Below are 22889 nucleotides of genomic sequence, written 5' to 3'. Positions count from 1 at the left end.
TTAATATGGAGGAAGAGTTTAAAATTTTACTGGTTTAATTTGCCCCCAAAGCAGCTCTCAACAGTTACGGCCTCTGTTGTCGGAGCTTTGTATGAAATTAAGTCAAAGTGTGGAGCTCCTTTTCCTTTTTTTTTTTCTCCTTAAAAAAGAAAAGAAACAATTGTTCCGAGTAAAAACAAACATTCCAAACCATGTGTACATTGAAAAGTAAAGAAACTTTATTAACAACTTCATAAAAACTGACTTAAAATTTTAAAAAGAAAAAAACACGTTTCAAAGTCCTTCCGACTGGAGTCGTGTCTCATAGTGTCCTTTCTTTACAGAAATAGTCGTATTATGACACATATGCACGAGGATTAACACCATGACACACTGTACACGGCAGGCCCCGGCGAGCTCACCAGTCATCGTCTGAGTCCAGGTCTCTCGGGAGGATCCACTCCATGGATGAGCCCAGCAGAGTCTGAAGCTCGTTCGTGAACTCCACCAGATCGAAGAGCTCCTTACTTTCCGGATTAAAGGACTCCAGGTCTTTGGGGCAAGAGAATAAGAGACTTGCTGATACTTGCCGGTAGAACTCGGCCTCCGCGATGGTGACAATTTCCACATTTGGGAAATTGCAGCGGAATATGCAGGAGGACATTTGCAGTTTCTTGAGCAGGTCTGAGAGCAACAGCCAGTTACGAGGCCTACACCAGAGAAAGGACAGTGGTTTGAGTTTCCGGCAAAATCAGAGGCGCTCCCAACCATGAACTACCCGTCTCCTGGCGGTGAGAGGGCCTGCTGCTTCCACTTTGATTACCCCACCCCCACCCCACTTCTCACTGTCCTTAGAAGATCTACTTCTTCTTTTTCTTTTTTAATTTTATTTATTTATTTATTTTTGGCTGCGTTGGGCCTGTTGCTGTGCACGGGCTTTCTCTAGTTGTGGCTCGCGGGCTCTAGAGAGCAGGCTCAGTAGCTGTGGCGCACGGGCTTAGTTGCTCTGTGGCATGTGGGATCTTCCCGGACCAGGGCTCGAACCTGTGTCCCCTGAACTGGCAGGCGGATTCTTAACCACTGTGCCACCAGGGAAGCCCGGAAGATCTACTTCTAGCGGGGGAACTCTGGACTCATGTGCATGTGTTAAGAGACCACCTAGGGCGGATCAGCCAACTTAGACAAAAGCAGGAGCAGCGCCCCTGAACGAGCCTCGTTGCAGGCCACCCCAGTGCTGCCTTGGCTCTGCCCACAACTCAGGTCACCCCTCTCCAAGTAAGTGCACCCCGTTCTAGTCACTGGGGAAAACCAGTCTGTATGCCAACCCAAGGGAGATGGCAAACACCTCTTTGACCTCTCCTCTCCTCCGGCCCTCACGGAGAGAGCATGAGAAACACTCGAGGTCACCTGGCTTTCCTTTCCTTTCCCACACCTCCAACCCACCCCTCAATGCTGCCGGGAGTGAGGCTTTTTCGAGAAGGGAGGTGGTACAATCCTTCCTGATACCCTGCCACGCTTTATGATCTCTATCCCGAATAGAATGTCACCACAAAGGCAGACACGTTCCCAGCCTCAGAGTCCAAGGAGGATGCTACTCCTTAAGCACCGGGGTCAACACACAGCAGAGCAAGGTCTCCTGATGTGTTCACTACGAAGGGCTGGTCATGGGGCACAGTGGCCCGACTGCGGGGACAAGACTCGATCTAAGCAAATCTGAAGACACGTAAGATCCCAGGTGCCACATACGGCTTTCTCTAATCTTATACGAGAAGAGGGTACACATCAGTATCGTCCCATGGACCTCACGCGCCTTGGAAGGCCCCTATGGTAGCCGTTTGGGGAGGATCCCTTCCCCAAGAGTTTAGTGACTCAAACTGTGCAATTGCAGTCACTGACTCCCGTGTCCTTTGGGCTCTAGGGGTGTGTTCCAATGAGGGCAGTTGGCTGGGGAGCCCTCCCACCCCCCAAACTTTTCTGGAAAAGTTCCACTGCATTATGTGAGGTCGGTGGACACTTGGTGAGGAATTCACTCACCCCCCAACCCATCCACCCTCATCTGCTGAAGGGGATTTCTAACTCCTGCCACCCCACAGAGCAGCTGGGCTGGCTCTCGACCACACGCTGGCCATGCTCACCCCTGAGCGACGGACACCTGGACGTTGTAACACGGCAAAAGGGGGTCTTCGGAAAATTCAAATTCCAATAGGTCACCATAGGCCTCGTTGCTGTCATCCTGGTCCTCCGGTCCTGGGGGATTTGCTAAAACATCGTAACCACTTTCATCATCTGGTTCTAACCGGAGGGGGGGGGGCAAACAAGAGAGAGGTCAGTAAGCTGGAGCAAGATTCCAGCTGTTCTCCAAAAGGACCCTGGAAAAATTCTTTCCCAAGCAAGCCCTGCTCACAGCACCACCCCCACCCCCACCCCCATCCCCACAAGCCCAACTGAAACGAACAAGGCTGCTCACCACACACACAGCTGCCAGAGAACTCCGAAGAGCAACCGGGGTTACCGTTGTCAGGAGCCTGCAGGTTATTTAAACAGTCTGGAGAGAGAGGGGGACAGAGAGAGAGAGAGAGAAACAAGATAACGCCTGCTGGTAAGAGGCAAGTGCTGCTGGAGTTCGGGAACATCTCACGCTGGGGCTGGTGTCACCTCCTGACAAGTCCCACTGCACACGCCTCCAGGTATCTGACTGAAACCTCCCCACGCGTCCACCCGCCTTCCTGAGGGACTGCCCGCCTCACCGCCCCAGCCTGCCAAACAAAAGCTAGCCTGGCTAGCTAAGAGTTTTCCAGCCCCCCACCTTGCAAAACTCAAAGTATGGATCTCTTCTTTGACAGACTAACGTTGGGCCGCTTTTCCCAGTAAAGGGTCACTTAGAGTAAACGGGGGGTGAGGGTAGGGGGAACCCAGGTGAAAGGCTGTGAAGTCACCATCTAGATGCTTGAACAAGACCGTGTCTTGACCTCTGCCGTACCTGTTAAGAACTTCTCCAGACGTTCGCTGTGGTTCACTTTCTTGATGGTTCTACCTGAGTACGTAGCCAGGGTAGGATCAGCACCGTAGGAGAGGAGCAAGCGGACAATTTCGAGATGATCATTCTTGACAGCATCGTGGAGAGGCCTAGGAGAGGTGCGGGGGATTACACCTGTGCACGCGACGCTTGCTTCTAAGGACACGGGGCAACATCGAGCGTGTGCGGCCAAGCCTCGTAGGCGCGCTATTTCACCGAGGAGGTGAGCGTACGGTCGCTAAGACAAATTACTCTGTTATTTCAACACATAACCCTTTACGGGACAGGTGAAGGGACCATCTCAGGCCTAATTCTTCAATGCAAATCTCTCTTCATGCATGGCCCAAGGAGGAACTCAGGCCACGATGAAAACGTTTCCAATGAACTTAAATAGTGACAGACTGTAAGAAGGTAACGTACGGCGGGGTGGGGGGAACAACCCCAGCATCACAGAAGCAGATACGAGAAGCCATTGTTACACCATTACAAACAAAACCCCAAAAGTGCAGTTTGTAGAAGAAACTAGGGGCAAAGTGGAACCTCTCCCGAAACCAACGTGGAGGTGAGTGATCCACCCTCTCGCCCAGCAGCAGTCGACAGGCAGGGCGAGTCCTCAGGAGGGCACAGAGTCCTCCTGCCCATGTCCGCTGGGGTCGGGAACACTGGCCGCAGCCCCATCCAGAAAGGATGCTCTGTGGACGCCATGAACCACCAAACACCTCACGGTTCTGCTGATTTCATGACCGTCAGGAAAGCCCCGGTGCCCTGCCTCGTGGTGGCGTCCCAGGTACAACCGGGAAGATGCTTGGGCTGACTCAGACCTGGGCCTCTGGCCAGTAAACCGAGGTCAAGGACAGAGTGGGGGCCAGGCCCGGGGATGTGGGTGGACACGGCAGGTCCTATCAAGCCAGGTGCCACTGGACCTGTCTGAACTCCTGCAACTTTCAGCTCACATATATGTTCAAGATTGTGATTCAACAGACGCTGGTGAAGAGTCCAGGGTCTTAAAAGAGAACACCCCTGATTATTCATGCAGGCTCAACGTTTTCAGGGACTTCTGTCCATAAGAGCGTCACAGAGTTTTAAAGTTCTATGTAAATTTGCCAGAAAGATCTGTCCGATTCCATTCTAGAGGACTCCGCCATCAGTGTGCTTACATGGCACTCACTGTCCATCTTTCCTTCTGGGGTTCCCCGCACACCCTGAGAACCACTGCCTATGCCCCAGCAGGGCCAGGCCAAGAGCAAGACCGCCACTGACCCGGTTCCATCCTGGGCACTGCAGTTGACATCGGCGCCATATTCAAGGAGGTGTCGTACGATGTTGAGCCAACCTCTTGCACAAGCCTCGTGCAGGGCACAGTAACCCGCACTGTCGTGGTGGTTCACATCACAAATCTTGTTCTCCAGGCAGTACAAGACCACTTCCTACAGAGAGAGGAGAGGAGAGGAGAGGAAATACCATCAGACCACCATACAGTGAACCTTGTAAGGGTGACCTCCCCATAGCTTGGCGGTGCCCACTTTCAAAGGCATACATCCTTGGGACCAAAAGCCCACCATGGCGCGGGCAGGCGGCAGGCATCCTGGTGGGGGGCGAGAGTGCGTGAGAAGGGCTTGGAGATACAGACAGTGTTGTCTAAGGCTCTGCTGCACCAGTGGCCTGGCCATGGGCAAGTTACCCTTGAACTTCTCCAAGCTTCCACAGGGCTGCTGAGAGGACGCATTCGGATAGCGATGAAAGCCCTCAGCCCAGGGGCCGACGTGACCAGTACAGAGGTGTCACGGCTGCTAACATCTTAGATGACACATTGCCAAGCACAGACCATTCTCACTTGATGGGTCTGTTCAGTCGGTGGCAGTGGACGATAACACAAGTTTAGATAAAAGTATGGATGACCAACACTTAAAGAGAGCTTAAATCAGCCGGAGAACATTCCCCAGCTTAGAGAAGCAGGGACACCCAGGTCAGCTACATCCTCGCGCCCCCTGTTAAGACCCCAAATCAGAACCTGGGCCTCAGATGCTCTTGTCTGTATGTTAAGTAGAGTTAAAGAGAAGCTCTCTCCCTCCATCCTCGAGGAATGACACAAAATGCCTCCAATAACCCCACCCTCTATTTTGCCTCACTCCACCCTCTCGGGGCAGAATCAGTCTAATATTTTCATATTTACTCAAGTTAATGACAGGAACCTGATACACCACAGGCTGCAACCTCCACATTTCAAGAATCAAATAAAACGTTCACCGCCCCCCCCACCCCGGAGATGTTCTGTGTCAACACTGTGCATTAGAATCACTGTTATTAACCTTATTTCTTTGGCTTGTTAAAATATTAATATGAACCACTCCCAGTAATCAGAGGAGGAATTTATTCCATGTTTTATTACCTTAAGAAAGTTTTCAGACACCTCGAAAGCATTTGCCACCAGAAAACACGTTATACTGTTTATACTGGGTAAGTCGTGCCCAGCAGAGAGCCGTCAGGTTCTGAGAGCTGGGAGTAGGCAGAACGTGCATGTGGCCCAGCACGTGGTCTGCTGGGTAAGGGGGGATGGGATGGGGTCAGAACAGGCCTCCTTGTGACATCTCTCAGGTAACTCATCTGTTAAACCTAAAACGGGGGTCATTCTAGCCGCCCATAAGTGCGAGATGGGTTCTGTAAAACCTTTTATGCCCTTTGGAGGACACGCCAATCAAAGGTGACCACTCACTTGGGAGCGAACTAGAATGTTCCATTTGCTTACCACGTGAACCCAATGGGGCATGCTGGTAAACCTGGCCATCGGTGCCCTGTTACTTCAGGTCACTGCAGCAGCTCCCTTCCAAAACAAGAGGAGGAAGAGAAAAGGCACGCCCACGAATGCGTTTCTCCGCTTACATCCCAACCTGCCAGAAAGCCCACAACCCTCTGGGCTCCCAGGCCACCTGCCCCGAGCCCTGGTATCCAGGACACCGCATGAAGCTGCCGCTCTTTTAGCAGGCCCTCACTAGCCAGACTTGAGTGGACGGCTGCAAGCTAATGAGTTGTGTGCCCCAGCCAGGGAGAGGCCCTGTCACGTGGCTCTGGGATCAGCTCTGAACGCCACCAACTGCTGTGCACAGATCAATTTACTCAACCCAGGGTTTATGTGCTGTGACAATCATGGCCTTCGCCTGGAAACCTTCATCACTACGAGGGCAGATTCAAGGGTACCTAGAAATGAAAGGCCGTCCGAGCCGATGGGTAAGTCAACTCTCTTCTCCTGGGAGATGGCAGCAAAGGCAGCAGTGGCCCCACGGCCAGGTCAGACCTTTGGCCACGGGCTGTCCTAACTCAACCACGTTGATCCCACTATTTACACGGTGCTTCTCATTTCCCCAGATGAGGACGTCTTCTGTCACCCACAGGAACCCAGGAGAGAGCAGGAAAGGAAGGTAGTACTATCCTCATTCAACACTTGGAAACTGAGGCCCAGAGATATTAAACCCCAAGTTCAATTAACATGAAGTACTAGACCTGTAACTCAGGTCTGTGGTACCTGGTCAGCTGGGAAGATTCAAAAGGCCCAAGAGGGCCCCAGTTAGAGGGATGCAATCCCGCTGTGACGAGCATCCCACAGGCCTTCTCCGTTGGGGGTCAAGTGGGCTGACTACACTCTCCTAGCTACGAGGGTGACGGCCTCTAAATGGATGGCAACCGTCGCCACCAACACTTTCTCTAACTGAAGAGGCGGGGCGAGTCTGTCGACGCAACACATTCCTTGCTTTATTTTCTCCGCTAGAAATAAACGGGAGTGTCTGAAGGGCAGCCCAGCCATTCCCAAGCAAAGTCAAGCTGCTTTGTCGGACAGCTCTCTGTTCAGTGGCTATAAGCCGAATGCCATTACCCGCAAAATGTAACCATAAAGGCCATAAGCCCGACGTTGTTAATTAATTAAATGCCTCATTAACTTTTTAAAAAACATGACTTATTCAATTCATAGAAAATTTAACCATCACCGCTAAAGGCGCAAGCATGTGGTTGCACACTGGCGTTTTAGTCTAAGAAATAGAAGCCCTTTTCCCAGGAGGGAGAGGTTTGAGGTCTTTGGCCACGCAAGGGATCTGTTTAACGCGGACCTGAAGCCAGAGTGTTTCTAAACTTCCAGAACCAGATTATCATGACATAAAGCTCAGACAGCCTTTATACTGCACATGGTATCTTTGGCTAAGCAGAAGAAAATAACCAAGAATGCTGAAGACAAAACTTCAGGAAAACCCTCCCAAACCACACCCTTATCTGGTTAAGCAAACTGTCCTTCCGTTTTAAAAGGTTTAAGCTGCCACGTCTCCCAACTGGGCCATCATCCCAACATTTAAAATTCTGCCCAGAGAAATCCCAGAAAGTTGGGTTCAACGTTGAAAGCGTTCATCTACTTGTCACAATGTTCAGCATCAACACTGGTGATCTGTGTAATCTACATATTGAAATTTACATTTGAAGAAAAAAACAAATCCCACCGTAAACATTCCCAAGGCTTCCTGTGCAATCAAAGGCCAGGTAGCCTAAAACAGTATGGATCAAGTGTCCCTTGGTCCAGGCCTCAGAGCCACCAAACCAAAATGGAAACTGTCTTAGAGGACCAACGAGGGTCTTTTGACGTCTCTGGTCCCAAAGGGAGGCTGCTGGAAATGATGCCGAGTTCACAGGTGGGGCTCGGAGCCCCGCCCTCCACGGCGGGTGCAGCAGCACCCCGCCCCCCCATCTCCAGCACTTGCTGGAAGCGGGAGTCTACTTTCTCAACCCTAACCCAAAAGTTGGGGTGAGGGGTCTCCCCCGCTACCTCCAGCGTTTGCTGGAAGCAAGGAGACGATCTTCTCAACCACGGGGGGTCCAGTTCAGCACCATGTGCAACATCTGCTCCGTCCTCCTAGGCGCCCGCTCTCAGCTCTTGGGAAGCCAACTGGGTGCTCCTTGGACTTCACCTGCAAGTAACTGCGCCAACTACCAGAAAGTGCTCTCTAGCTAATGGAGAGGTCTCCAAGAGACGTGGAGATATAAACAACAGCACATTCAACCCACAGCAACAACAAAAAACACCCCCAAACTAAGCAGAGCCCTAGTGCTTCCAACTTCCCACCCCCAGTCATGCCTTAGGGCCAAGGCAGGCACACTTCGAAGGGCTCACGGCACTATGGACCGGGGTGGGGGGACACGACGGGAGGCGGGGGACGGGGGCACAGAGCTGGCTGAGGGTGTGGGCGCCAGGGCTGCGGGCCAGCCTGGGTCCTGCCACCCCAGTGCTCAGCCACACCTCCACGCTCAGCCTGCTGAACTGCCTTTTACTGTCACCATTCAACTCCCAGAGGGCTGACGCCAGCACAGAAAAATGCCTTTGCCCTGTGGGCTATTACATCCCAATTGCTCCTGACAAGTATGGTGGGGGAACTGCACAGGGCAGAGACAGTCATCTGCCTCACAGAGGTTTTGAACTGTAAAAAGGGCAATTCCAGTGTGAGCCCGTCTTGCTGAGGAGCGTGGTGGGCTGTGGGGCACTGCTGGGTTGCTACCTGTACGGGTATCAGCCAACCCCTCTGAGGCTCCGTTTCCTCATCCGAGAGTGGGCTAGAACTCGTTACTCCCAGTGAAGATGTTAAAAGGGTGAAAGGAGTTACTACAGGTCACACGGGCTTAGGCAGACGTCAGCTCTCTTTCTATGTTGCTCCAGCAATAGAGGCCATCACTGTCATCAGCGTGCTGGGTCGGGATACAGCAGTGTGGACAGGAGTTTTGTGCAAGGCTCAACCCCTGCTCCCCGCCCATCAGCCCTCGGCTCCCCTGCCCTCTCAGAAAGAGACTGCTCAGGTCTGCCCCACTCCCACCCCTACTCTGCACAGACACTTCCCACCCGCTACCCCACAGGGGCATCACTCTGCCCCAAACAGCACAAGTTATTAGAGCTAATAACTACTCTCCTTCTTGCTATTCAGAACCCAAAGGGCTCATTAAAATTCCCCTGGTCGCCAAGCCCTGGGTTAGGTCAGATTTTATATCAGAGATAAGTGAGCCGAACTGGCCGAAGCAGCCTACCTGCCTGAACGGGAACGGAACGTCAGAGAGGCCTGCCTTTCTTTTCACACCACGACTGAACAAGCCACCAAAGAGCCCACAGTGTGAGCGGGACCAACGCAAACACCCTGCTGGAACACCCAGCCCAGCCCGCCACGTGGAGGGGGCTGGGCTCTGAGACCCGCCCCCCCATCCCCAGCCAGTGTGTCCCCCACCCAAGGAGCAGCAGCCGGCGGATCCTGATCCGGGGCACCCACAAGCATGCTCACCTCGTAGCCAAGCCGGGAGGCCTGCTGTAGGAGGGTTTCGCCCGCGTTCTTATTGACAGTAAGTCTCTGCGCTTCCGGTGGCATCGGGCGGGACTGGGTGGTCTCTGGAGGGGAGCTTGAGCATGTCAGCTGCGAGGCCTGGGAAGCTGGTAACAATTGCTGCAAATGGTCCAAGGGCTTCTGGTCCTGCTTGGCCGGCGAAAGATCATAGTCGGAACTGGGCTCAGGCTGCTTTCAAAATCTCTGGACGGTCACCTATCACGAAACCAGGCAGTGCACACATTTCAGGCTGTCCTTCCACCGCCCGCCTGGTTCGCCTCCTCCCTGAGTTACAAACCTGAGTGGAGGAAAGCACTTTTCCTCCTCTCTGTCTGGGGGAGGCGGGGCGGGGGTCAGGCGGTGCATTTTTACTAGCTGGAAACCTCACCACCACCCAGGAGACAGGTCCCCTAGGAAGGGGCAGTGACACTCTGGGGGGGGGGGTTCAGGAAAAGGAAAGCTTTGTCCCCAGAAGCAGAGAAGTAGGCAGGCGGGATGTGCCTGCACAGGCCCGGGGGGCGGGAGAGAGCCAGGGGCAAGAGGTACCTTGCCATCCGCATTGTCCACGTAGGACTCACCTGGCAGCGGCAAGCCCCGCCTGGGCTCCTGAGGGATCAAATGCTTGGTTTTGCACGGTCGCTTCCCGGATGGTTTCTCGCTGTTGTCGGTGTTTTTCTGCGGCGGGGGCGAAGGCTGCCAATCCATTTCTTCGTCCACGCACAGCACATCTGTCAGGGGGAGAAGAAGCGGGCGTCACACAGTTGTAGCCGGTGAGGAAAGAAAAGCCCATTGTTAGCACGGATCGTTGGAGCAGCTTCAGTTTTTAAAGATATACCGATTATGTTTTCAAAGCACTAATATTTTAATTATCCCACATTCAACCGGCAAATAGGCTAAGCCACGACACGCCAAATGGCAAGTTGCTTCAAAGGGCCACAAGAGCGGGCAGAAGCCAGGCCTTCGTGCGCTCCCGTCCCCACCCGTGGGGGGCCTGGGGGCTCGGGACAGGGCGACTGGGGACAGCCTGAGGCTGGAATGAGGGCGCTGACAAGCGCCCGGGCTCACCCAAGACTTCCCTTCCTGCCCAGCCGCGGGCTGGGTGATGAGGAGCAGCCCAGGAAGTCGCGCTCCCGCCTCACTGTCCATTCCATAAGGAAGTGCGCAGGCTGAAAGGACCCCATGAAGAAAACTCCCCGCTCGCCACACGCTACTCTTGTCAACTTGGATGGCGCTCAGGCCCCCTCCAGGGCCGTTTCCCACAGAGGGCGGGTGATCCACCCTCCAGGAGCGCCCCCCGCCCCGCGCGTACCCTGTTCACTGTCACTGCATTTAAGGGACTCCTCCAACCAGCTTCTGTTGCTTTTGGCCTCTGCCCTTTTCCTGCCAGGTTTCTCTTCGGAGATGCTATTGCCCTGGGGGGTGACCGCAGGCTGAACCGCCTGGGCCACCTCCTTCCTGCCCTGCCGGCCAGGTTTGCTCTCTGCTCCCGCCGTTCTCTAAGGTGCAGCGAGCGGCGCTGCTTTCTGGGATGGAGCCCTGTTAATTCAATGCACACCTCAGGGTGGTCAGCTCACTATAATGTGGCTCTTCTAAGTGGTTAGAGGAACTGTTTGTCATTTCCCTCTCAGGCCAGTCCGCTAATGGAGAAACAACTACAAATTAATGAAGAAGCCCCACGGGACGGGCCGGGGGGGAAACAAACTGTCTTACACATCACTAACAGGGGTGGGGGAGGGGAGAGGTGTGGCCACTGTGTTGGCTGGAACTTGTCACCAAGTCTCGGGAGGGGGCCTATTTGCCTTTGGCCACCTTTGGGCTCCAGCCCCGGCACCTGGCTTTGGGGGGGTGGGGGGGTGTGAGTGGCTCCCCCCAGGGCTCCAGGGTGGGACTGGAACTTTCCACTGCTCCGCCCCAGGACTGCCGTAGGGTGCCCTGCAGGCCCGAAGCAAAACCGAGCTCACCTTTGGAGACCCGTCTCCGCTTGGCTTTCAGCAGAGAGTCCTCCGGGAGCACATTGGTCTCAGTGTGGTTCCTAACGCCAGAGACCTTGCGCTTTCTGTTCAGGTGGAGGGTGGGGCTGCGTGATGTGTCTGGGGCCGCCTGGTCGGCGGGGGACTCTCTGGGGGGCTCCGTGTCCATGTCCTCAGGAAGATCACTGTCTTCTGGGGCTTTGAAGGGGTCAGGTTTGCTTCCATCATAACACTCCCCTAGGGGAGGGGAGACAACCCGGAAAGGAGGGAACAAAGGTCACCAGGAGCAGGCAGGACCCCCATGCCCAAGGCAATCTGCTACCAACAGACCACCCCCCCCCTTTGGAGACCAGGGGCCTCACACGCTGGAAGCACTAAACCCTCAGAAAGACGTCCCAAAGGAAGGACAGCTGAACACAACCAGCAAAGAAAGCAGAAAAGGAGGCGTGTAGCCCACTCACAATCCATCCTTCAAGGGTCAAGGTGAGGCATCTACGCCAGCCCTCTGTAGGCATGTGAGATAACTCCCTGACTGCTTAACTCTCCAAGGTGGCTTACTCTTAAAGGGGGGTGAGTGACCTCACAGTAAGATCCAACCAATCAGGGCGGAGCTACACATTACTATGGAAACAGCTGCTAGTAAACAAAAAAGGCTGATGTCATCAAGAGACCAAATAGCCCCCAACTGCCATCTACACAGACATAGCACCAATGTTCACTTGGGTCAGCAGCGGCGAGGGGGAAGCAAAAGGGTAGGGAAGGAACGGTGGGAGGCTGGGAAGCTGGGGAGACCAAGGGAAGAGGAGCCTGGCAAAGGGAAAGGAAAGGCTTCCCGGTGCACACACAAGGGTCAAGGGCAATTTCAAAGAACTCAACCAGATTGCTACAAGTCCGTCTGTCCTCTTTCCACACCCGTGGGGGGAAGAGCATTTCACTGCCATCGAGGCGCTGCTCCTATTTCCTGTCTAGGAAGAAGGCCCTCAGTGACACCAGTCACCCACCTGGCACGGTCTCCAGGCCTTCCTTCCCAGGCAACAAGCATCTAAGGACATTTCAAAGACAAGACTCCAACCCCCTTCATGGGGGGTTGTGGGGGGGGGCGGCAGGCAGGGCTGAACGGCTCACACCCCAGCTCCGCCTGTGTTGCTCCTGCCCCCTGTGCTCAATCTAGCATCCACTTGGGGCTTTTCCTCCAGTCACCCCAGCCTAACATCACTCCTCACTTTTGCTCTAGCCATAGAAACAGTTCAACTGCTTTGCCAGTCACATTGTTTCTAACACACAAATAATTCCATAACGATCACTGTGCTGTTAAAGAGTTCCCCGAAGATGACCCTGTGTCCATCACCGGCCGGGGGTGGGGGTGGGTGTTATGAGTTTGGTATTTCGTTAACACCTGAGCTAAGCTCCCACAGCCCGTTTTTCTAGATGAAATCATGGACACACCCCTCACATGCTGCTCGCATTCCTCCTCCTCTCCCTAGACCCCTTCAAGTATCACTCCCACTTCTGCCCAGCCGGCTGGTCCCCTGATCAGCCTCTCTTGGGGCCATTCCCAGCATTTAATGGCAGTCAATTGTGGGGATGAACCTCACCCTGGCCTGGGCTAGCCTGACCTGTGTTCTCAATGGTGGAACACACTTAGCTTTTCTCCGAGGGTATCCCAAGGTGGGACGGATCCCCATCTACTCTTGCCGGAATGGTGGAATCACCCCAACCGCGAGGGTCTCCTGTCATGGCAGCAGGAGAAACCCCAAACTCCTGGCCTGTGCTTACGGGTGATGCAGCCCAGGCTGCCGCAGGCCCGGTGAAGACGGCGTGCTGCAACTCTCACTCCGGCTGCTCTGTGACCCTCTTAAACACTCGGGCAGGAATGGCGCCGCTTTACAACTCGGCCCCCTTCACTTGTAAAGTGGGAATGTTACTGCTAGCCTCCCTCCAGGGGTGGGCTTCATCATCACGGGCCGGGCTCAGCACAGAGCAAGGCTGGAAAATCCCTTTAACCAAAAGATGCCAAGACTTTCAGACCAGCCAGAACCTCAGGCCTGAAATGTAGGAAATTTTAAGAGGTGAGCCCTGCTGGTTACACCACCGGACTTCTCTGGTCCAATCAGCCTTCCCTAAAAGCTCCGTGGGAGGGGATCCACGGAGGAATGGAAGGGCTACCTTAAGAACCCCCATGTCCAATTTGAAAGTTTCTTTTTCCAAACTAGGTCCATCCACCCTTCCCCCAACCCCGGAGCCTTTTAGGGCAAAGATCTCAATTCCCCTCAGCTAAGGCCCCCCAAGACCTTACGCTCGTGTGACCTTACCCAGGCCAGTAATAACCCTGAAGGACACCCACCCCGACTGCCCAAGAGCCCCATGGCCACCAGCTATGGGGTAGAGGCTCCGTGTCACCTGGAGCTTCTCCAAGACTGTTCTAACCACGACCCACAGGAGGACTACCCTCGAGGGCAAAGGAGATGGGGAGAGAAATAGATACACGGGGATCCTAACCATCAGGCTTTGCCATCATCGCTACTTTTGGCCCTTCTAAAGTGGGAAGCCATGTGCCCTTGGTCACCCAGTCTAAGCAAGATGTGAACGTGGTCCCTGCAGCATGGTCCTGTGGCTCACAGCACACATATCCCAAATGCATTATGGTTGTACCATGGCATCACCTCACAGAAGCATCACCACAGCAACATTTACAAGTCACTGTGGCAGCAAAGCACCCTCACCACGGTTGAGCCATGCCCAGTGAGGCCTAAACAAGGTGAGAGGGTCCTGAGTCGCTGGAAGGCTCCCCAGGATTAAAATCCCCTTCTCTCTAGCTTAACTATAGCACCTCCAGTCAGGGCTAACCTTGTTCAAAGTTACACCCGCTACGGAAGGAGTGCAGGGGATCTCTGTTCCAAAGTAGTTGACAAACGTGCAGGTGCTCAGCTGGAACAGAAGTTCCCTGAGCCAAGAAGTTTCATGAAGCCCCTTGACGGAGGCTTCCTCCAGCTCCTGGCCAGGCACTGCCACTGAGCAGGTCCTAGGCCTGTCCCAGCCAAGTGGTTGGCAAGGGAGATGCTTACTCCAAGTTTGAGAAGGAAGGGACCAATGCCTCCTGGCCTCGCCCCGTCTTCAAATGCCACTGAGGGTTCCTAGTGATGAACTTCCAAGTCTGAGGAACTTCCAAACTCATTTGGTGAACTTCCAAAATAAAAATGTCACTCAGCCACCCATGTGATCATAAAGAATAAATGAGTATCTCGGCCCCTGTGTTTTCAAGTTAATTCCTTTTTTAAACAAGCCCCTAGCAACAAGATGCACCCGCACCAGGACAACCAGGGCCACGCAAACAGCACCCACCACCTTGGAAGCTCCTGGTCCCTCCATGGGTAGGGGCTGCCTCACAAGGGGGAAGGCATCTCGAAGGCGTCCTGGACCCTCTTTGTAACCCCTGCCCACCCCAAATCCCCGCCCCAGCTCCCATGTGCTCACAGCTCGGCTCTCGGCCACACCGACACCCATGCGCAGGACCTGAGCCCATATCAGCTCAAGACATGATGGCCCAAGAACAAGAAGGCCCATTCATTTCCAGCTGAATGGAATGAACACCTGCTGTGCCTTGGACGTGGAGGCCGCAATAAGAACAGTGGCCCCTTCAGGTGACCTTTCCTGACCAGCTATTTACAAACCCCACGTCTCTACAAGACAGAGGGTGGGTGGGGAACCCACCTCCGTTGCCCCAACCTTTCAAACGGAGCCCCTCACCTTCCCCAACCCTTCTCCTGCTCTCCCATGGTGGCGATTCATGGCTCACTGGGCCATGTCCCGGGTGCTCCAGGAATACACCTGTAGGTCGGTCTGAGATTGGAGGCAGGCGGTGGGGGGAGGGGGCTTTCGGAATCGTCTGGGGCTCAGGCCCTGCTCCCCATCAGCCACAGCAAGTTCTCGTCTCCACGCTCAGCAGGAAAGACTAGGAAGGACGCACACAAACGTCTCTCGGAAGAAGGGCGGGTAAGGCCACTGAGACGTGAAGGGCAGCGGCCACCCTGGGTTTGGCCACATTGCTGGAGAAAAGGGCGAGAAGACGCGAGGCCGGTTAACTGCCCGCTCCCTTCCTCCAGCCTCCCTCACCGTCCACCCAGAGCAGGCAGGTGCCCTCCTCAGAAAAGCGCATCCCCGTGAACTTGGCCTTGCCCACTTTTATCACATCTCTCTGAGAAACCTCCCCAGGAGCTGAGTCATGAGGCCACTCAGGAGGGTAAGGGCTGCGTGTCAGCTGTGAGCACAGGCAAGGAGGGAGGCCTTCTTGCTGCTTCACTCCAGGGTGGCCTGGACCCTCCGTTCTTCATTCCAGTCCCGAGGGGGAGGAGCTCGGAATCGGCTACTCCAGGCACATCAAGGGCCCCATCCCTCGGGTAAGGCCGCCACTGACTAGCCACAGAAATCCCCGTCTACGGGAGCCACGTAGGACAAACCGGTCCCGGTGTGGCTTACCCAGAACCCTGGCCACAGGCCTTTGTCTGACCCCAAAGAGGAGCTGGGGGAGGGCAGTGCTCCAAGCAGCAGAGAGAAGCACACGCTGTTGCTGACCACAATTTTCCCGAACTGCATCAGGCACCCACGACCTAAGCGTGCGGGTGAACGCCGACCCTACGACTGGGTCCAAGGGCCTGGACCTCCCAAACGTGCCCACCACCCCCGACTGTCCCGTCTCAGGAGGATGTCACGCCCACTCTGTCCTCGACGTTCACCTAGGTGCCCTCACTCACCATCACCGGTGAGGTTTCTGGGGTCCGGAGCACGCTGCAGGCCACAAGCACGCACACTGAAGAAAGCGGGAGAAAGACCTCCACTTGCTGCCAACACATCTCATTAGCCCAGGAAGTCTCGAGGGCAAAGCCCGAAGTCAACCCCAGTGGGGGAGCAGCTGATGGGACCGCAGAGTGTGACTCGAGGCAAACACTAGCTTTCTCTCCAATTTTGCCTCCAAAACATAATACACCCCGTCTGGTAGGAAGAACGCCCTCGTCTATCCCACGCCCTTGGAGCGTGCCGTCAACTCCTAATGACTGCAAACAAGCCTGCCACAGAGAATAATTATGCTCATCTTTCTGGTGCCTTCATCAGCCCTCATCTCATTTTAACGAAACCTCTGCCTTTGGAGGGAGAATCCGAGTACTCTCCACTCCCTCCCATAGGAGACCGTCACTCTGGAGGGTCTGGCTCTGGCTGCAAGTGTCATTCCACTGCTACCAAAAACCCGGATCCGTACCTGCTACAAAACAGAACACGTACCTGCGACGCTGGAGGTCTTGCACTGCCATTCCTCTGCTCTGCTGTATCAGACTATTACTAACTACAGGACGAGCATTTCTCCGGAAAAAGGAGATGCGTGCCAGGAAACAACACTTCATAGGTGCTTCACTCCTGGATGCCGCAACGCTCAAAAGGACACCCAGCCTTGCAATCCACAGCTGGGAAGGGTGGCCAGAGCAGCCCGTTCTCCGAACAGCCAGCACCCCGACGCTGGGCCGTCGCAAGCATATTGTTTCCTCTCACCTCCCTCGGCACTGGGAGCGGAACCGCCCCGTTCCCACCGACGTGGTACCACACGCGAGCCGCCTGGGTTCACTTACATCTCTCACTGTCGTTCTGGTCGGCAATGGCCTCCTCCAGGGCGACCGACTTTGGCTTTTTGTCCTGACTTCCTTTCAGCCTTTCCCAGTCAGCGGGGCTGAATTTGCGCACCTCGGAGTCTTTGGTCGTGGGGTGGCCACCTTCTCGCTCTTTCATCTCCAACTCTGAGAAGCGCATCACTGCACGCTAGAAAGAGAACGGAGATGGAGATGGAAAAAAGACACACCTTACCACCAAAGCTATTTCACTGCCCTTACCTTAAAGGAAAGTATCTTCAAAGAAAAGTTTGCCCAAAACCAACCACAATTTATGATACAACTGAGATATGTTAAAATTGAACGATAAAAATGTAAGAGTGTCTATGTGTAACTAGTCACACACTCTTTATTCGTAAAGCCATATGTATGTAGAGATATATGTGGTGTGTATGTATAGCCATACATACACTGTGGCATAGAGACAGACATTCTCTTTCGAAGGTAAATAAAACAAAACAAAAACACAATGCAAAGAAAGCAAAACAAAAACACAAAAGAAAACAAATGCACAATGAATAAAGACGACCATGGCCCACAAACTTCCCTTTGTATATTTGGAAATGAAATTTAACTCAAAAGGTTTATGTAAGATTCTAGTAATAAAAATTTGAAGAACTGATCTCACAGTAAGCAGCAGGTAGATATAAAATACTGTCCTCTTAATCCGTCCATCTATGTAATTAAAATGGGCACTCAATGGATCATTTAGATAACTTCATCCATTTTTATAAGCATAAACCAATTTTTTTCTTAACACTGCAAAACAATTTGGCTTTGTCTTTTAATTAAAAGTAAAACATCTTAAGGAAATTCCTATACAACATCTATCATTCACTAGCAAGTTAAATACATACTCTATCCCTTTAAGCAAGGTTTGTTTTTTTGGTTTTGTTTGTTTGTTTTTTTGGTGGAAAAAAAAATTGCACGAATCTCACAGACATGCGGCCGCTACACACCTCCACCAAGTATCACATAAGGCATTCTAAGCAGCGCTTTTAGGTATATTTGTTAACGTACAGTAACGGCAGAGAAATCAAAGCGATTGATAGGTCAATGTCATGCAGTCTTTTAGACATCCTTCGCAATAATTAAAACTTCCGTTATCGGCATTCGAGTGGAGTTCGCTTAAAATCTACAGAATAACTTAAAGTATCCACTTACGTCCCCTTACTGGACACATTTCAAACATTTAAATTATCCTAAGCTTCATTAACCAAATCAGCCCAGTGTCCTGCCCTATCATACCCCCGGCCCCCTCCTCTTCACACATTAAAAAAACCTGACAACTGGTCAGGCTCCTGAAATTCGGGTGGGGGGGGCTCACCTGCAATGCCCGCTGCTCCTGGCTGAGCTGACTGGAGTCTGTGTACAGTCCGGTAGCGACACACTTGAACCGGTCGCCCACGTAACCAGCGGAGTTTGCGATTCTCTTTGCCAGCTTAGATGGCTTCGGTTTCAGAACTTTGCCATCGGTTGATCCTGCCTCATCAGCTCCGTCTTTGGTGTAGGTGGGGGTGACGTCCACACTCGGTGGGGCACTGCCCAGGCAAAATGATTGGGGATCCTCTTGGGTTTTCCCGAAAGTGACCGCAGAGCCGTCGCTCCCCAGGGTCGGCTCCAGGAATGGAGTCGAGACCGGCGTCGCCAGGTTCTCCTTGTTGGTTACCACTGGAACATTCTCCTTGCTTAAGCCGGAAACTGGCTGGCCCGGAGCCTGTTTGAAAGTATAGGCTTCGTGGAAGTCACTGATGCGCCCCAACTCCTCTCTCAGGGCAATGAAATCCCGGTGTGGCCACATTTTACTTTTTTATTTTTAATATATGTTCACATGTTTCCATAAAGGATCCAAGGTGGCCCATAATGTAAGGACACACAATATTAGCTTTAAAAAAACATGAAAAAAAAAAAAGGGAAATCATGATCCTGGAAATGGGTTGCATCCTTTTAAGGGGTGAGAATAACAGAATGAGTGAGCCAAAGATTTGGGAAAGGATCTCACATTTCCAAATGTCCAAATCTTAACATTGCACCAAGTGGGAATGTAGCCGTGGCAATATTAACCTGAGAGAGCTCTATGATGGTTGTCTTTACTCATCACTTGGTTGCAAGGTTATACATGACAGGGTAAGTGAAGGAGGGCAAGTAGACAGGTAAGAGTCACGTCCTGATTCTCAACAGAAGGGGCATCACCTCGGGAAGGGACTCCGGAATCCTACAGGAATCCTCTTGATACACTGAATCCTCTAGGTGGCCAAAGGATCTCATGGGACCCTACCAGCCAGATGGAACTTAGAAAAGTAGCGAAAAGCTACTCAACTGAATGCAAGTCATATGACTAGGAGCAGGTCAGTGACAAGTTCAAGTGCAGATGCTGTGGAAGAGCAGTTCCCCTTGTGCTCGAGCCTCCTCAGAATGTGCAGTGGGAGGTGCAGTACCTGCTGTGTCTCACAGTGACCCTCCAGCCTCTAAACTCATCTCTCCTGGGAAGCTGAATTCAAAAAGTCAATTTAAAAAAGAGATAGGGCTTCCCTGGTGGCGCAGTGGTTCAGAGTCCGCCTGCCGATGCAGGGGACACGGGTTCGTGTCCTGGTCCGGGAAGATCCCACATGCCGCGGAGCGGCTGGGCCCGTTAGCCATGGCCGCTGAGCCTGTGCGTCCGGAGCCTGTGCTCCGCAACGGGAGAAGCCACAACAGTGAGAGGCCCGCGTACCGCAAAAAATAAGTAAGTAAATAAATAAATTTTAAAAAAGATAAAAGTCTCTAGTAGATAAATTTTATCAGAGCCTAGTATTAAGAGCTGTAGAGCCACAAGTTTCCCATGATACAGCCTTAGCAGAGGCTGTTAAGGCAGTGACAGAAAATTTGTACCGAGGGAAATAGCACAAGAGTTTGCCTACAATTCATGAAAATGATCCCTGCACTTGGCCTGAAGGAAATCAGCAAACTTTATAACAGCTTGTGTATTTGTATGCGGGATTGAGAATGAATTTAATTTTTTAATTTCTCTGAATTATCACATAAGATTCAGAAGATGCTCTCTCTGCCTAGAAGCCACACCACTGGGATAACTATGCCTACGGAGTTCCTTTGCCTACGACTCCTACTTGCTAACAGACTGGCAGCCTGGCCCCAGGGCCTGATCACTGCTCCCAGTGCAATGGTGGATATGGTGTCAACGGTTGCAAAATCAAAGCCCCTTACATCCTCTCCATGCCTCTGTCCCGCCCCCCACCCCACTCACCATGGATGTTCAGGAAGCGGAAGGTGTCCTGGATGGGAACGTGGTGCTGGGACTGGTCCAGCTCATCTTCCTCATCTTCTTCATCCACATCATTATCTTTCTCAGCCCAAGGAGCAGATCCAGTGGATCCTACCCGAGAAACACACACACACACACACACACACAAAGGTCAAAAGTGAGGCGCTCACGTTGCACTGTCATCCCTGCAGCTGACCCACTGTTCAAGCTAGGCACTGCCAGCACAGAGGTGCCTTGGGTTCAGTGTGCACCCTCAATGCCAAAGAGTGGGAACCAAGGGTGTTCACCCCACTCCCAGCTCCTCCTACGGAGCCCCAGTGCAAGCTCTCATCCCCTCCCCTATCCAGGAGCTGCAGACCCTACTCCCTTCTCCTAGAAATCTTTTAATTCCTACTCTAAACCCCTTTCTACACATTAGCATCCCTTCTAAGGACCCAAGGAGCACAGCTTCTCTCCTTTATAAGCTTACTGTGAAGACAGACCCTTCCCTCATGGCAGAGCCTCACTAGATTCACTGGAGGTCAAGTCTAAATTATCTGGCGCTTAGTCCGAACTTGCTAAACATTGAGTAAATATAGGGATCAGGTGGTATTCTCCTAGGAAAAATACCATAGAAATTAAATGATCACTTGCCCATCATTTATAAAGAGAACTTAATAGCCTTCATAATGTCATGTCAATTGATTCTTAGAACAGCCTTTGAAATACGCAGGAAAGATGAGAACCCAGATTTTATAGTGGAAGAAGCTGAGGCTCAAAAGGTTGAATGACTTGATTCAATGTCCCACAAGTAGTGGAATGGAAAGACCGAGGTTTACAACTCAGACCTTCTAAGTTTTAATCCCTCCTTCTTCTAAACTACCTGGCCTCTCTTCTCAGTGTTGAGTCCCAAGAGAAGTTATTTTTTATAGGACTCAATACCCCCCCTCTTCTTTCTAATGCTTTACTGTTCCACTGGGTGGGCAGGAAGACTGTGCTGAGTTTATATCTTTTGTTCTCTGGGTTCTTTCTAGGGACAGGATTTCTTGCCTTATTTACCAGTCTTCAACTTTGTAAGCGAGGCGACTTTCAAGTCGACTATCGCTTTCAGGGTCCAGCCCGGAACCTGGCACACTGTCCACCTTCTCCCCAGCAGCTGGGGCCTCATCTGAGGCTGGGGGATGTCACACACTTGATATATCTTCACTGGGTTCATGGGCACCTCCTTGGTGCCGTCGTACATCAGGTTGAATTCCCTGCTCTTGTTGAGTGCACAGCGGAGCTGGGCCTTCCATTTAGCTGGGTCGGGGTCGTCCACCCCTTCCTGGTACTTCCCCTGTCTCCACAGCCCAGGCCTGAGGGACAGGAAACTGCAGTGAGTGCCTGCTTGTTGCCCAGAAACACTGGAAAGTGTGCCCGCCCTCCCTCATACAGACACAGATACACACAGCCCTGCCTGACCGCCCCATCACCCCAACTCCAATTTACAGAGGCTGCAGCAGAAAACACCACGCTGGGGACCAGGCAAGACAGGGCCTGGGAGAAATTAAGCCAAATGCAAATACAGTATTTTAAAAAGAGGAGCCTCATCTCAAGTGCTTGTGCCAGCATCATCTGTCAAGACTACAATGGCCTTAATGAAGGGTTGAAAATAAAGAAAAATCTGGAACAAGTATACACCAAAATACTAATGGTAATTCTTGGATAGCAAGATTTCAGGTAATTTTGTTTTGTTTTGTTGGCCTTATTTGTTTTTCACATGAATTGCTTATATAATAAGAAGAGAAAGGGAGGTGGCGTATGATATGAAGAATTTAGGCTTGCTGTTCACTCTCCCTTCAGTCTTTAATCTGATGCACAAATAACTGTTGAAACCAAGTACCTTTAGGAGGAGCAGCCCATAGGAGGGCAGGGAGCACGCTCTGGGGGTTCAGCTGGCCTCAGTGCGAGGCTGAGGGCGTCAAGTCCTAATAAACTCACACCACCTGCCTTTCCCTGCTTCCTCAAACTCCCACACTGGGAACATTTTGCTGGGAACACCAGTGGCTGGTGGCCTGAGCCAAAACCAGTGTGGCCCCACCTCTCTGGTTTTCAATTTCCAGGTCTAATAGGCATTTATGTGTCTGTGCACGGGATATCAGCCCTCCCCCACTGTTAACGTATCTCAGATGTCTACACGTTCTTCAGGGCTGTGACGTATGTGCTGGTGCAGAAAAGGGGGATGTCTTTTGCAGAGGACTCCAGATCAAGAGAACGAGATGGACCGGCCAGACTGCTCCCACTGGACGTTAGGAAGATAAGGTGGCCACGTAGTTAGAATTCTGCAGGGGAACATAGTCTATATAGTCTATGGGTTTGCGGATCCACAACTTTTATTTTTTCAGTAATGCCAACCAAGCTCATAAGAGACTGATATATCATCCAGAATGCCAGTCTACTCGTTTTCAATGGGGAATAAAGCTGGTCAGTGACCAGCATGGTTAAGTCCAATAACCTGGACATAACCATGTATGATCTCAACCAGTAACTCCTGTATCTGGTTTCTAATGACAATTCCAAGAACGTAAGACCCACTCAACATTTAAATCCAAATTTTCAGATGACTCCAAAGCTAAATGGAAATGATTTGATATTGAACTCTAAATTTGCATTATCTAGACTATCTCTTACCCAGTTGGGTAACCCAGAATC

The 22889-nt window shown here is 52.3% G+C and overlaps 1 protein-coding gene across 1 annotated transcript; it reads right to left on the bottom strand.

Annotated features, from left to right (window-relative positions):
• Positions 1–199: 199 nt before the first annotated feature.
• Positions 200–19141, bottom strand: LOC309797339 (BCL-6 corepressor-like). Its single transcript, XM_082645934.1, is given in 11 exon segments — positions 200–689; positions 2115–2271; positions 2447–2524; positions 2960–3105; positions 4256–4422; positions 9295–9528; positions 9532–9549; positions 9880–10061; positions 11295–11540; positions 16922–17108; positions 18285–19141. Coding segments are annotated over 11 exon segments (2181 nt in total). The 5' UTR covers positions 18759–19141; the 3' UTR covers positions 200–397.
• Between the last annotated feature and the right edge of the window lie 3748 nt (positions 19142–22889).

This window comes from Mesoplodon mirus (assembly GCF_964341445.2).
Source record: "Mesoplodon mirus genome assembly, contig: HAP1_SCAFFOLD_317, whole genome shotgun sequence".
Classification (NCBI taxonomy): domain Eukaryota; kingdom Metazoa; phylum Chordata; class Mammalia; order Artiodactyla; family Ziphiidae; genus Mesoplodon; species Mesoplodon mirus.
The sequence above is the reverse complement of the archived record's forward strand: the minus strand, read 5'-3'. Positions and strand labels throughout refer to the sequence as shown.